General features: G+C 45.4%; 1 protein-coding gene across 1 annotated transcript in view; it reads left to right on the top strand.

Annotated features, from left to right (window-relative positions):
• The window catches only part of SIDT2 (SID1 transmembrane family member 2), a 1,446,738-nt gene that overhangs the window by 1,090,908 nt on the left and 341,726 nt on the right, over positions 1-14,104 (top strand). The window contains exon 26 of the mRNA XM_044080965.1: positions 13,450-13,558. Coding sequence (XP_043936900.1) covers positions 13,450-13,558 — 109 coding nt within the window. The remainder of the gene's footprint in view (positions 1-13,449; positions 13,559-14,104) is intronic.

Genomic DNA, 14,104 nt, shown 5'->3' with positions numbered 1-14,104 from the left:
CTCTAGATTTTGTTCTTAATATTTTCGCACTTCCTCAGTCCCTTCTTTTTCCAAATGACCCAAGGTTTCTTGGTTTGTATAATGTTTTTCATAAATCTGTTGTATTAATGAACACGTATTTTTATTTGAAGCTTCTGACAGTTTTTCTTGTGCATCTATTTTTCTTTCCTGTAATTTCTTTCTTAATCTTTTTGTAGATCTTCTTACTTCTAAAGGTAACTAAATCCCATAACTACTATGGTGACTCCCTGTACTCTAATAAAATGTCCAAAACCTGGAATTTAATACCCCAACACATCCTAAAAAATGCAAATAGCCACAAATTCAAACTAGTTCTAAACGAAGACCTCACTAATCACTGGCTACGGTCCTGCACAGTACCAAGCTAACTACACCCAGCTTGACGTCTTTTAACCATAACTTGACCAACTTTCGTACACATGCCAACTCTCCTGTGATGCAGCAAGTTATATTTTTTCTTCTAACTTAATTACTGTGTACAAAAAAATGTCAGCTATCGTGTGTGTTGCTAAAATGTTTTACTTGTTATCATGTTGAAATACTCTTTGATTACAAGGAGGCTAGCTACACATTTTACAAACTCTTATGTATTTCTATTCATCTCTATGATGTATATTATACTCTGCTGTATTTTCAACTGCTCTTCTGTCAATTATATGTTGGAGCTTTTCTTTGCGGGTCTCCACTGAAAAGGGGCTCCTGGCCAAGTCAAACACTACCTGGAAAACAAATGTAAAATACAAAATAAATAAAATCTGGTGTTTGGATATTCTGGGCTTCTTGCATAATAGTAACAGTACATAATTTATTTTTTATCCTCAGTAGTCCATTCTATCAACAATGGCTATGAAACTTCTCCAGTGACGTAGTTTTAGGCAAAAATCTTGCACTCACAAGTGATGTGGTAGTTCAGGGCAATGAATGTTTGATGGTAAGTTGTCTATCTCACCTTCATTCTTGCTGGTTGGGTTTGGAGCCGATCCTCGGCTCCGACTCGGCCATCTTCAAAAGCTTGAGAGCTACTTACTGGCTTGAGACCCCCCTGTATCCCATGATGCCGGGCGCTAGATACCCAGATCTCATTTGCCGCTTCTGCTGCGAAGTTGTTCTACTGGCTCAGGTTGTATAAAACTTTATTATTATTGTATTTTTCTTGTCAAAACTGTAGTTTTCAGTGTAGAATTAGTCGTTAGGTTAGACTGTTGTATTGTAGCCAGTTTTTCTCTAGATCCGATTACTTTTCCCACAAGAAACTCGTTTAAGTTAGAGAGTCCCCCCCCTTCTCTCCCTTTCCTTACCTCAGAAAGGTTTTCTGTTTGTTAGAGAGAAAAAAATGTTATCCTCTATCTCCTCCTCAAAAAAAAAATATATATTTTTCCTTTATTATCAATATTAGTGTTTAGTGATAGTTGTCTATAGTTTTTTGTTGTAGTAGTGCTTGTAGTTGGTTGTGGTAACTGTAGTGTTTAAATTTTAGTGTTTCGTTACTTGAACTTTTCTGTGTGTGTTTTTGTCCTTGGTTTTCCTCCAGGATGTCCAAGGATCCTAAACCGTCTGGATTCAAGAAGTGTGACTCATGCTGTCAGAAGATGTCTCTGACAGATGGGCACACTTCTTGTGTTTATTGTTTGGGCGCCGTGCACCTGCAGGACTCTTGCTTGATCTGCCATGCTTTTCAGTCCAAGAGTCCTGCAGGAGCGCAAAAATAAATTGATCTTGAGGGGTTTGCTTAAACCCCAAGATTCACCGGCGAAGGCTCAGCCCGTGAAATCTTCCAGGCCACCTAAACCGTCGTCTCCCAGTTCGGAGCCGTTGTCTGGTGAAGCCATACAATCCATCTCGGCTCCGGCTGGAACCGATGTCCCTCCCTCCCAGTCGGCTCCGACACGTTCTTTGGAGCTGTCTGAGAGTTGGAAAAGATCCAGGTCTCCTCCTTTAGAGTCGATACATTCAGCTCCAAAGTCGCCTCTGCTCCAATCGGAACATAGTCATCGCTCATCCCACTCTTCTCGGTCTTCTAGACTTTCGGACCATGACTTGGAAAGAGTGGTCAGTAGGCTAAAATCACAGGCCCTAGCCAAAATGTTGTCCAGCCCCTCTCATCAGGAGTCTGCTCCGTCCGCAGCTGTAGATATTCCTCCTCCGACATCCTATGAGCTCGGAGCCGGAGTTCGTTGGGGTTCGAGTCATGGAACCATCGGCTCCGATACACTCTCCTTTGGTTCCGTCGTCGGCTCCGATCCCTTCCATGGTACCTTCCCTGGAAGGGTCTGGGCGCCAAGACTCCCTCGTCGGCTCCGAAGGGCCGAGTGTCATCGGACCCTTGTCCGACCTCGCTCTCCCCCTCGGGGCTTCGGCTCAGGTGAGCTCAGCTCCTACAACTGCCTCGGAGCCGTCCCTCTCGGTGCAGGCAGGGGTTCTAGTTTCTTCAGAACCGGAGCCCTCTCTATGTCCGGGCAGGGACGCCTTCGAGGTGATGGAGTGTACTGGCCCCTGAGTCAGTCCCACGATCGACCCCATCGGCTCCTCCCCCTAGGGTGCCTGCATCAGCCTCTGCCCCTCTTCCAGACCCCAAGCGTGGGGATCCAGTGCTCCAGGACACCCCTTTGGGTGTATCCTCCTCTTCTGAGGCCTCCCCTGATCATTCAGAGGAGCCACCTCGCAAGAGGAAATGCAAGAGGAAGCATGTTGACTCCCCCGAGTCTGTCACATGGGATACCGACTTATAGGAGTCAGAAGGGTCCCCAAGATCCCCCTCTGAAGATGTCTCCTTTTCAGACATCCTTGAGATGTTTAGGCAGAGGGGGAACTGGACTACCCTAAGCCCTTCCGAGAATGAGTCGGTATTCTTGGACGCGTTTGGATCCCGACCTTCCACCTCCTGGGTGTCTCCGCCTTTCGACCCACTGATGTCTGTCGTGGCTCGGAAGGCGTGGACTGTTCCAGATACAGTGGAACCGACCCCTAGAAGACCTGTCAAATTCATTACTGCACCACAGGACAAACAGTTCTTGACCAAGGGTGGTCCCCGTTGATGCCATGGTGGTAGCGGCGGCCACAAAGAAGGAGTTGGCTGAAACTTCTTCATCTGTCCATCCCCCTAACAAGGAGTCCAGGACGATGGACAGATATGGGAAGCGGATGTTCTCTTCAGCGACCTTTTCCATGTGGTCCCTGAATTACCTATGCCACTTTACCCGTCTTCAGTGGGATCTCCTGAAAGAGCTTGGAGATGCCCTCCAAGATCCATCAGCTGAGGGGGCCCAGGCTAAGGCAGCCTCCCAGCTGGCGACTCTTAATTCAGTGGTAAACTCTTCCATGAGGCTCATTTCGTATGCAGCCGATGGTGCGAGTAGAGCCGCAGCCACAGGTGTGGCCCTAAGGAGGCATGCTTGGATGCAGCTATGTAACTTTGCGAAACCTTTGGTCTCACCACAGCCCCCAGGGTGTTTACCAAATGTATGGCAGTAGTTACCGCTCACCTGAGACGGCAAGGATTCCAGGTGTTTCCATATCTCGACAACTGGCTCCTCACTGCTACCACCAGACATCACCTTCTGCGAGCCAGAGATTGCACTATAGACACTTGCTCCAGGCTAGGTATCACAATAAATTTTGAAAAGTCTGCATTGTCACCCTGTCAATCTATCACCTTTATAGGCGCAAATTTAAATACCAAAGACATGTTAGCTAGCCTCCCACCAGACAGGGTGTTAGTGATTCATCAGCATGTGAAGATTTTATTATCATGCAAAAGAATTCAAGCCAGGTTTGTCCTTCAAACTCTGGGTCTCATGGCAGCAGTGATCGTACTTCTCCCTCTAGCTCCTTTTCACATGAGGATTCTCCAGTGGCTTCTTTTCACCCAATGGTCCTTCCAGCAACTTCCCATGTCTTCCATGATTATGATCACTAAAGCATGCAAGAACTCCAGTGGCTACTGTGACCATGGACGCCTCCCTGATCGGGTGGGGGGGCATTATCAGGGCAGAACAGTCCAAGGCACCTGGCAACCTCAAGAGTACCATCTGCACATAAATGTCTTGGAGATGAGGGCCGTGCTCTTAGCGTTGCAGGCTCTTCAGGACTCTCTTCCTTCCGGGACCATTGCAATTCAAACGGACAATATGTCTGTAGTGTGGTACATCAACAAGCAGGGCGGAACCAGGTCCTAACCCCTATGCGAGAAGCACTCAGACTCTGGCAGTGGGCAATCTCTTCCCAACGGTTTCAGATTGCAACGCACATCCATCCCTGGGAGGTCCAACGTCATAGCAGACAGAATGAGCAGAGCAGTTGTCATTCCTCATGAGTGGTCTCTGAACCAGGTAGTTGCGGACCAAGTCTTCCACAAATGGGGCCAACCTTGCAACTCCCTTCAACAGCAAGTGCAGCAATTTCTTCTCTCTCCTTCCACTTACTGGGCATTCCCCCAGAGACGCTCTAGTCCACGATTGGCCTCAGGGACTTCTTTATGCATTCCCTACTTTTCCCCTCATCCCGAAGCTAATTCAGAAAGCTACCGTATTGGGTTGCAAAATGATCCTCATTGCTCCTTACTGGCCTCGACAAATATGGTTCCCGTTCCTGCATCGCTATCTTCTTGAACAGCCTTGGACTCTGGACCTAGTTCCAGACCTCCTGATTCATCAGTCGGGCGGGCTGCACCAATCCCTACACTCTCTCCAGCTCACGGCTTGGTTGCTCCACTTCCAACTTTAGCCAGGCTTGCAGATATCTCCCCCTCTGTGCGCAAAATCCTTTTGTCATCACACAAGTCTACGACCAGAAAAACTTGCGCTAGTAAGTGGAAACGTTTTTCTTCTTGGGCAGAGGCAAAAGGTATAGATCCCTTTTCAGCCCCTGTACACTGCATTTTGGAATTTCTTGCGGAACTCTTCCATGCTGGGTCCGCTTCCGCTACAATTAGAGTTCAGTTAGCTGCAATTTCAAATTTTCACAATGGCCTGTCGGAAAACAATATCATGTCTCATAAGCTGTGTAAAGCCTTTCTGAAAGGAACCACTCTACTCAGGCCCCCAGTGAGAGATCCTCCACCACCGTGGGATCTAAATTTGATTTTAGCTTCTCTAAGTTTGCCCTCTTTTGAACCTGCAGCTTCTTGTTCATTGAAATTCTTATCTTGGAAAACCCTTTTTCTGGTAGCTATTACTTCAGCCAGAAGAGTTTAAGAACTACAGGCTCTTTCTATCCATCCCCCATACCTTGTGTTCCACAATGACAGGGTTGCTCTTAGGACTAATCTGTCCTTTCTTCCTAAGGTCTCTTCAGAGAGTAACTTGAATCAGTCCATAGACCTTCCTGTGTTTTTCCCTAACCACTCCAACAGGGCGGAATATAAGTTGCATCAGTTAGATGTTCACAGGCAGCTACGCTTTTATTTGCATAGAACCAAAGACATTAGAAAATCAGATCAACTTTTCCTCTCTTATGCAGTAGGTAAACAAGGTCTTCCGGTCTCCAAGGTAACCTTATCCAGGTGGTTGACTTCTATCATCACATGCATATATCAACTCAGAAATAAAGAATTGCCAGTTAAACCAAAACGTCACTCCACCAGAGCTTTAGCTACTTCAGTAGCCTTTCAGGCTAGGTTGCCCATGGAATCTATTTGTGCTGCAGCTACATGGGCCAACCGACATACCTTCATTTCGCATTACAAGTTGGATTTGGTTTCCAGGAGCAGAGCTGATTTTGGTTCCACTGTTCTGAAGAGTCTTTTCCGATGAGCCACCTGGGATTTTAGGTGCTAGGGACGCTGTCCCAACCAGCAAGAATGAAGGCGAGATAGACAACATAAAGAAGTTGCGTACCTACCATAAAGTTCCATGTTAGTTGTCTTCTTCTCGCCTTCTTTCTTGCGTTCCACCCTCCATCCCTCTATCCTAGTGGACCGAGAAGAGGAGTTCTTGATTTTTCACTGGCTGAGTCTTCTCTGGCTATTTCTTCCTGACTAGTAGTCTCTCTAGTAGGATTTATGCATTCTAGGATAGGATTCCTTTATTATTATGTATGCATTTAGATTTACCAAACGAGATCTGGGTATCTAGCGCCAGGCATCATGGGATATAGGGGGGCCTCGAGCCAGTAAGCAGCTCTCGGGCTTTTGAAGATGGCCGTGTCGGAGCCGAGGATCGGCTCCGAAGCCAACCAGCAAGAAAGAAGGCGAGAAGAAGACAACCAACATGGAACATTATGATAGGTAATAACTTTTTTCTTAACTGTACTAGTTGCCAGAACTTATGTCATCAGGTGTGAGAGGCGGCTTGATGGCACAAGTAAGAGGAGTGGGGAAAGGTAATTCTCTTCATTTAAGTCGCTGTGTTTTTCATACCCCAGTACCTGGGGTTACAGAAGGCTGAGGGGAGAAAGGGGAGTGGGGCTAAAGCCATTCTGCCTGAGCCCCAGTACTACTGTGTAATGAGCATTTAGGTTTTTGGAGTGGTTGTAACGTCTCTTAACTCAGTGTACTTATTCTTTCCTCAGTGGTGAAGAGGAGTAATTTGAGGACCTTCACAAACGAATGTGCCAAACTTTAAGGGAAATCTTGATGTTGGAAGTCAGGTAACATGCATTTTTCAGCAGCAAGCTTCTGGGTGCAAGCAAGGGGTATGGACAATCGCAAATGCCAGATACAGAGGAAGAATCAAGGCCCATAAGGATCCAGGAAAGCTGTACATGTAGATCACAAGTAGCACACCAAAATTTCTGATTTGCTGTGGTTCATAGCTGCTTACATATTTGATGTCTGAGAGAGATGCATTTTGAGTTATTTTCAGATGGTTGAAGCCTGAGGTAAATCCAGGTGCCTTCACAATCAGAAAGACCATTAGCTAACAGTAAAACGCACACTGCTCTACTTACTAAATGTTTGTTATTGTAATCAGAATGTACTATATGCGCCATTTATTTCACTGCATTTATTTTATGAAAACAATTTTAACCAAGGTGTTGTTTTAGAAAAGTGTTTGACCTATCAAAATATTTTTTAGATGTCCTTCAAGAATGCAACTGCAGTCATAACATATGGGTTGTCCTGCCTCAGGCAGCCCTCGGTCGGCCGGATTCCAAAGTCTGGGTCCGACGTCGGCTGATGTCGCATTTCTCTCCGATGTCAGAGTGGCTGGAGTATATAAGCATCAGCCGACGCCATTTTCTTCAGTCTTTCTTGCCGCGCGGTGCCCGAAGCAGAAGCAGTTCGCAAGTGCCGGTCGGTCAGCTCCTGTATTCTTCGAATCCGAAGTCATCAAAAAAGCTAACTACCCCGTTGGGGACCTTTTCTTGCCTCAGCCTATGTCAGAAATTACTGAAAAAGTTAATAATTGTCTGTCTTGTGGTAAACAAATACCTCATAAGGATTTCCACTCTTACTGTCTTCCTTGCCTTGGCCCAGACCACGACGTCTCGGCCTGTGTCGCCTGTGCTTGCTTCAATAAGCGCACTCTCAGGCGCCGTGCGGAGTTCGCTGAAGACTTTTTCAGTGAAAAATTTGCGTATACAATGCCGTCGGAACTTCCGACATCGCAAACTCCCAAGAAACGAAAAGACCGGGACCAACATCCTCGGCCCGCGTCTACCACCGACTCCACGCCAAAACCTACTGCGAGTGCTCCGGTTCCCCCTGAGACGGTTATTCCACCGCTCCGAACCGAAGACACCGCAATACCGATGACTCCGATACCAGGTACCACTCCGACGCCAGTTATAGATTTTCCTCCAGATACTGAAACCGAGGAAATGCCCGAGACCATTTCTGTAGATAAGGTCACTCCTGCACGTGGAGCTGCCAGGCCTCCTATGGCCATGTCTATTAAGGCCTACACTCGGGCTAAGGCAGCCAGCAAGACTAAGCCTCACGGCTAAAGCCTTACCTCAGCCTACTCCTGAGACACAAATCATGTCTATGGCCGCAGACTTAATTACCATGATTAGAGGTTCACAGGCCCATCCTGAGAGAGGATCCCAGCCTCCTCTTGATAAGAGGCCCCGGGTTGAACCCTCTGAACCTATCCCTTCAGATGAAGATTCTGAGGACTCTGTCCACTCCGATGGCCAGGAAGAGCTCTTTCAGACCTATGAGGACTCGGATGCAGAGGATTCCATCCCCTCGGCCTCCCCTCCTGAGGATATTTCCTTTGGGGAAGTTCTGCATACCATGAGGGAACATTTCAAGTGGCAAGGCCAGGAATATTCTGATTCCAGAAAGCGCCTTCGAACCTTCCTTAAAAAGCCCCAGCACAGGCCCTTAGCTATTCCTCCTGTGCTTGATGTTTTGGATGATCTATATTCTGACTCCAGTGTTACCCCTGATTCTCTTCCTCCTGCTCCAGCCAAGCCAGACAGATATTACAGGGTCCCAGAAACACATTCCCATTTATTCAGGGCCCATACTGTTGATTTAGAAACCATTTCTCAGGGACCTAAAGGTGTTTCAGCTTCCACCTCTAAAAATCCCTTGCCTTCCAACAGGGAAGATAGGTCATTAGAGAGATGGGGGAAAAAGGTTTACACTTCCACCACTTTATCTATGAGAGCTTTGAATTGCCTCTTTCATATGTTACAATATCAGGATTCTTGTTAGATGATACAGAAAACATTGGCCTCTCCTGACCCTTTAGACAGGAAGTCTTTGCAGGAAGCTGTACATAATTCTCAGCAAGTCAGCAATCACTTTCTGCAGTGTGGATATGATGCATTGGAAGCTTCATGTAGGGCAGCTATGACAGGGGCAGTCATTCGCAGACATGCATGGTTGAAAGAACAACCTCTACCAGATCATGTTAAGGCAAAACTTCTGGATGCACCCTTGGAAAAGAACAAGCTTTTTGGTGCTAATGCTAAAGATGTGTTAAAGTCCATTGAGGAAAAAGCAAAATCAGTTCAGACGGTCAAAGATTTCCTCCAGGTTCAGCCCCCCAGATTCAGCAGGAATTGGCCTTCAAAAAACTGGTCCTTTCCTAATCCTGAAAATTTTCAAAGGGGTAAAAACAGGCGTGGCCGAGGAAGAGGACAATACAGAGGTCCTTACAGGGGATGACAATGGCAGCCAGCAAACCAAAGAAGTGACACAGGGGTCTCCCCCGCCCCTCAGACACAATCTCAGTGACTTTCCTCTACGTCCGCCAACCAAGGAGCAAATAGAAGCACCCTTGGGCGGAAAATTATCTCTGTTTTCAGACAATTGGCACAGATTGACAAAAGACAAATGGATTTTGGACATTATAGACCAAGGTTACAGGTTCCATTTTCATACCTTACCAAGAAAACAGGGCATGCCAAACCTACCACAAAACCAGAGGGCAGAGGCTATCAAGCAAATTTCTCTGATTGCTCAGATAAAAGCAATAGAAAGAGTACCACAACAAGAACAAGGCCAGGGGTTTTACTCAAGACTGTTCCTTGTTCCAAGAAAAGAAACTCAATGGACACCAATACTGGATTTGTCCGCATTAAACACTTTTCTCATAGTACCAAAGTTCAAAATGCTGACTCTACAGCAACTCCTTCCCATGCTGGGCAAGGGGTCTTGGCTGATTACTCTGGACCTCAAGGAGGCATACCTGCATGTCCCTATCAGACACAGCTGCAGAAGATACCTCAGATTTCTTGCAGGGCCAGAGCATTATCAATTCTCAGCATTGCCATTTGGCTTATCTACTGCCCAGAGTATTCACAAAATGCCTGGCTTCAGTAATTGCTCATTGCAGGCTCCAGGGGATCCAAATTTACCCGCACCTGGACGACTGCCTTATACAAGCGGACGACAAACTGATGTTGACAAAAAACTTGAACTATGTCATACAATTACTTCAGGCTCTGGGATACACAGTCAACTTCCAAAAGTCAAGACTTCAACCATCCCAGCAAATAACCTTCTTAGGAGCCAATCTAGACACAGCCTCTCAAATGGCTTACCTGACAGAAGACAAGCAAGAGAAGTTAACTCATTATTTCAAAGGTTTGGCAAAACTCACCCAGATGACTGCAAGGAGATTCCTACAGGCCCTGGGTTACATGGCATCCTGCATTCTCCTGGTTCCATTAGCAAGACTACACATGAGAAAGCTTCAATGGTACTTAAAAAGCCTATGGTCTCAGCACAACAACAACTTAGAGACAAACATACCGCTCATTCCATGCCTACAAAAGGAATTCCTATGGTGGGCCTCGGTAAGCCAGGCAAACACAGGTATGTCATTCAAAAAGCCTCAAATAACACAGACCATGACCACAGATGCCTCAAACATTGGATGGGGGGCACACATGGAAGGCAGATGTATACAAGGACAATGGTCTCCAAAGGAAACACATCTGCATATAAACCAAAAGGAAATGCTGGCAGTAATGCATGCCATCGAGGCCTTTCGACAACAACTTCAGCAAGGCCATTTACTGATACGGACAGACAACACCACTGTGATGTGGTATATAAACAAGCAAGGGGGCACCCATTCCTACCCCCTTTGCAGACTGACAATGAATCTTTGGGAAAAAATCACTGAGCCTGAACATACAGTTACAATCCCAGTTTGTTCCAGGCAAAGACAATGTGCTGGCAGACAGCCTAAGCAGGAATTTCATAGATCCTCACGAATGGAGGTTACACCCAAAGATCTTCACACAACTCACCTCGACATGGGGCAGGCCAGAAGTAGACCTATTTGCCTCTCACCTCAACCATCATCTGCAAAAATTCTGTTCAAGGACATACCATCCACAAGCTTGGAAAATAGATGCTCTTTCATTCAACTAGAACTTCCTAAAAATCTATGCATTTCCACCTCTGCCACTGATGACCACAGTATTACTAAAGATCAAAGCAGAGAGACCCAAGGGGATCCTAATAGCTCCAGACTGGCCAATACAACACTGGTACCCACTACTACAGAGCATATGTCACAACTAGAAGTGGGCCCTTCCCCAATGGCCCCTGCTTTTGACTCAGCACAACTTCAAAACAGTGCATCCAAACCTTCAGACACTGCAGCTGACAGCCTGGGAGATCCCATGAATAACCTCAATCTATCTCTCTCCAAGGAAGTTCAACGGATATTAACAGAAGCTCGAGGACCATCCACCAGAAAGGTTTACTTAGCAAAATGGAAGAGATTCAGAATTTGGAATACCAGCAAGGGACATGATGCATCACTATTGAACATCCCACTCATCCTGGAATATTTGGCAGATATGCTTCAGAATGGACTCTCATATTCTTCCATCAAGATACATGCTTCAGCTATTTCAGCTAGATATAACACTGATCCACCTGTGTTCTCACATCCTTTGCTAAGGCAATTCCTTAGGGGAATCAAGAACATTAAGCCACCAAGAAAGGCTCCAGTGCCAGCTTGGGACCTCAACTTTGTCCTAGAAAAACTGACTCTACCTCCGTTTGAGCCAGCAGCTTCAGTGGACTTACAATTTCTCTCATGGAAGACAGCTTTCCTGTTGGCAATTACCTCAGCAAGAAGGGTTTTGGAACTACAGGCCCTAATGGCAATACCACCGTTCATAATCTTTCACCGAGACAGGGTCTCCTTAAGATCCAACCCTACTTTTATGCCAAAGGTGGTATCTAGGGTTTCTTTAAATCAAGCTATTCATCTGCCTGCTTTCTTCCCCAATCCTGAAAACAAAGGGGAAAGACTGTTACATACCTTGGACATTCACAGACAACTTCGCTACTACCTGGAAAGAACCAAGACCAGTAGGAAGTCTGATCAACTTTTTGTAGCTTACGCCCCTGGAGTACAAGGAAAAGCAAAACCCTACTTTTATGCCAAAGGTGGTATCTAGGGTTTCTTTAAATCAAGCTATTCATCTGCCTGCTTTCTTCCCCAATCCTGAAAACAAAGGGGAAAGACTGTTACATACCTTGGACATTCACAGACAACTTCGCTACTACCTGGAAAGAACCAAGACCAGTAGGAAGTCTGATCAACTTTTTGTAGCTTACGCCCCTGGAGTACAAGGAAAAGCAATTTCAAAACAGACTATTTCAAAATGGATTGGACATTGCATCAGATTTTGTTATTCCTTCCATAGGAAGATTGTTCCAGCCAATGTCAGACCACACTCCACCAGAGCTACAGCCGCCTCTACAGCATTCTTAAGAGGGGTGCCTACAAAGGACATTCTAGAAGCTGCTACATGGAGCTCTGTGCATACATTCTCCAAACACTACAATCTCCCTCTATACTCCAGATCCAGAGCAGGCTTTGCTTCGGCAGTCCTGCAGGGTTTGATTGCCACACCATCTCTTTCCTAGAGCATTCCTCCTCCCCCAGCTAAGCTATGGTATTCTACCCATATGTTATGACTGCAGTTGCATTCTTGAAGGACATAGTACAGTTTTGTACCTACCATAAATGTAGATGTCCGATAGATATGCAACTGCAGTCGGATTTTCCCTCCCTCCATACCCCTCTATGCCTTGGGTCCACTCCTATCCCTTTTCCTCTTAGATGGGGATATCTGTTATGGTGTATCTGTTTATTGCTTACTTATTTGTTTGGGATCCTGTTTTTGTCTTCCAATTTGATTACAGCCTTCCTTGGAGGGCACCTGGCATCTAGGGCAAGAAACACTGAAGAAAATGGCGTCGGCTGATGCTTATATACTCCAGCCGCTCTGACGTCTGAGAGAAATGCGACATCAGCCGACGTCGGACCCAGACTTTGGAATCCGGCCGACCGAGGGCTGCCTGAGGCAGGACAACCCATATGTTATGACTGCAGTTGCATATCTATCGGACATCTACATTTATGGTAGGTACAAAACTGTACTTTTTTTCACTTCCCAATGTTGATTATTCATATCTTTAGGCTCAATTCTTATGAATCGTGATGTTGCTGAGATTATTACTTCATTGTATGTGATGGAGGTTACTCAAAGGTAACTGAGCACCCACAAAATTGTTCATTGAACCCATCCTCATATAATGGGTAAAGGATTAATGCCACATTCTACAAAACTACCTCCTTGATGTGTACTAGTTGAAGGAAGGCTATCCTGAAAAGTCATCCCTCTAGTACAGAGTAAAAGTGTGGCAGAAGTATGTTTGCTTGGGAGGGTGGTAGCAGTTGTTCCTCTGCTATTCTGTGTCATGGAACAGAAGCCAGTATGGTTTTGTGATTCAGAGTGATGAAGATAATGTAGATTCTAAAAATAGAAGATGGTGATTTGCAGTAGATCAGAAAAGGAACATGCGTCAGATGGGATTCTCTTTGGTGTCCTGGCAAAAAAAATACTAATTCATAAAATCATTTGTTTCATTCAGTACTTCACTACTTCTACCTCCTGGCTTTAAAATGGAAATATAAAATGTTTTGTAGCACAAAAATTGAAACATTACTTTCCTTGCTGATTAAAACAAACATTGACTATTAAGTATGATTCTATCCACAGGTGTTTGGAAAAGATAACCTTGTGTTCTGGATTGTCTTCTCCATTATCCATGTTGTTGCGACTTTGTTGCTGAGTACACAGTTATACTACATGGGACGCTGGAAATTAGGTAAGGGTTAACTTATTTTGTGGTGGGAATGGTGTTTCCTTTGTCTCCTGTAACCATATTCTATCTGTTGTAGACAATGCAGTTTATCCAGAAGGATGTTATAGTTGTTTTCCCGTCTAAATATGTCGGCTAATATACTGAAGTCTTTGATGTTTGCAACAAATATTTCAGAGCAGTCTTCTGCTTGTTTGCTGTTTTATTAACAACTGACTCTTGTACCATCCTGCTTTGTCCTAGGGCAGTACGTCCAGCTACAGCATTAATGACAGGGGTTTAACACACAAGCCCTTAGTTGGAGTGACATTCTGTAGGAAAGGAAGGTGTAGCTGATTTCTTGTTGTCCATTCAGGAAATTGTTGGCAATTTATTTTCTATAGGACTTGACCAAAGTGGAAATGGCAGTTACAGTAACCTGCAAGACTCCCAGACAGTTAAAGAACTGACTTTTGCTATTAATGACAGCTACATGTGGTGGTCGCAGGTCCTGTTGACCTTTCCAGGAGCCACAAGTAGGGAGTATGAGAAGGGATTAGCTGTTAAAGTTTA

Source organism: Protopterus annectens, chromosome 8.part0 (genome assembly GCF_019279795.1).
Source record: "Protopterus annectens isolate FY-2018-M chromosome 8.part0, PAN1.0, whole genome shotgun sequence".
Lineage (NCBI taxonomy): Eukaryota > Metazoa > Chordata > Ceratodontiformes > Protopteridae > Protopterus > Protopterus annectens.
This window is presented reverse-complemented; position numbering and strand designations above follow the sequence as displayed.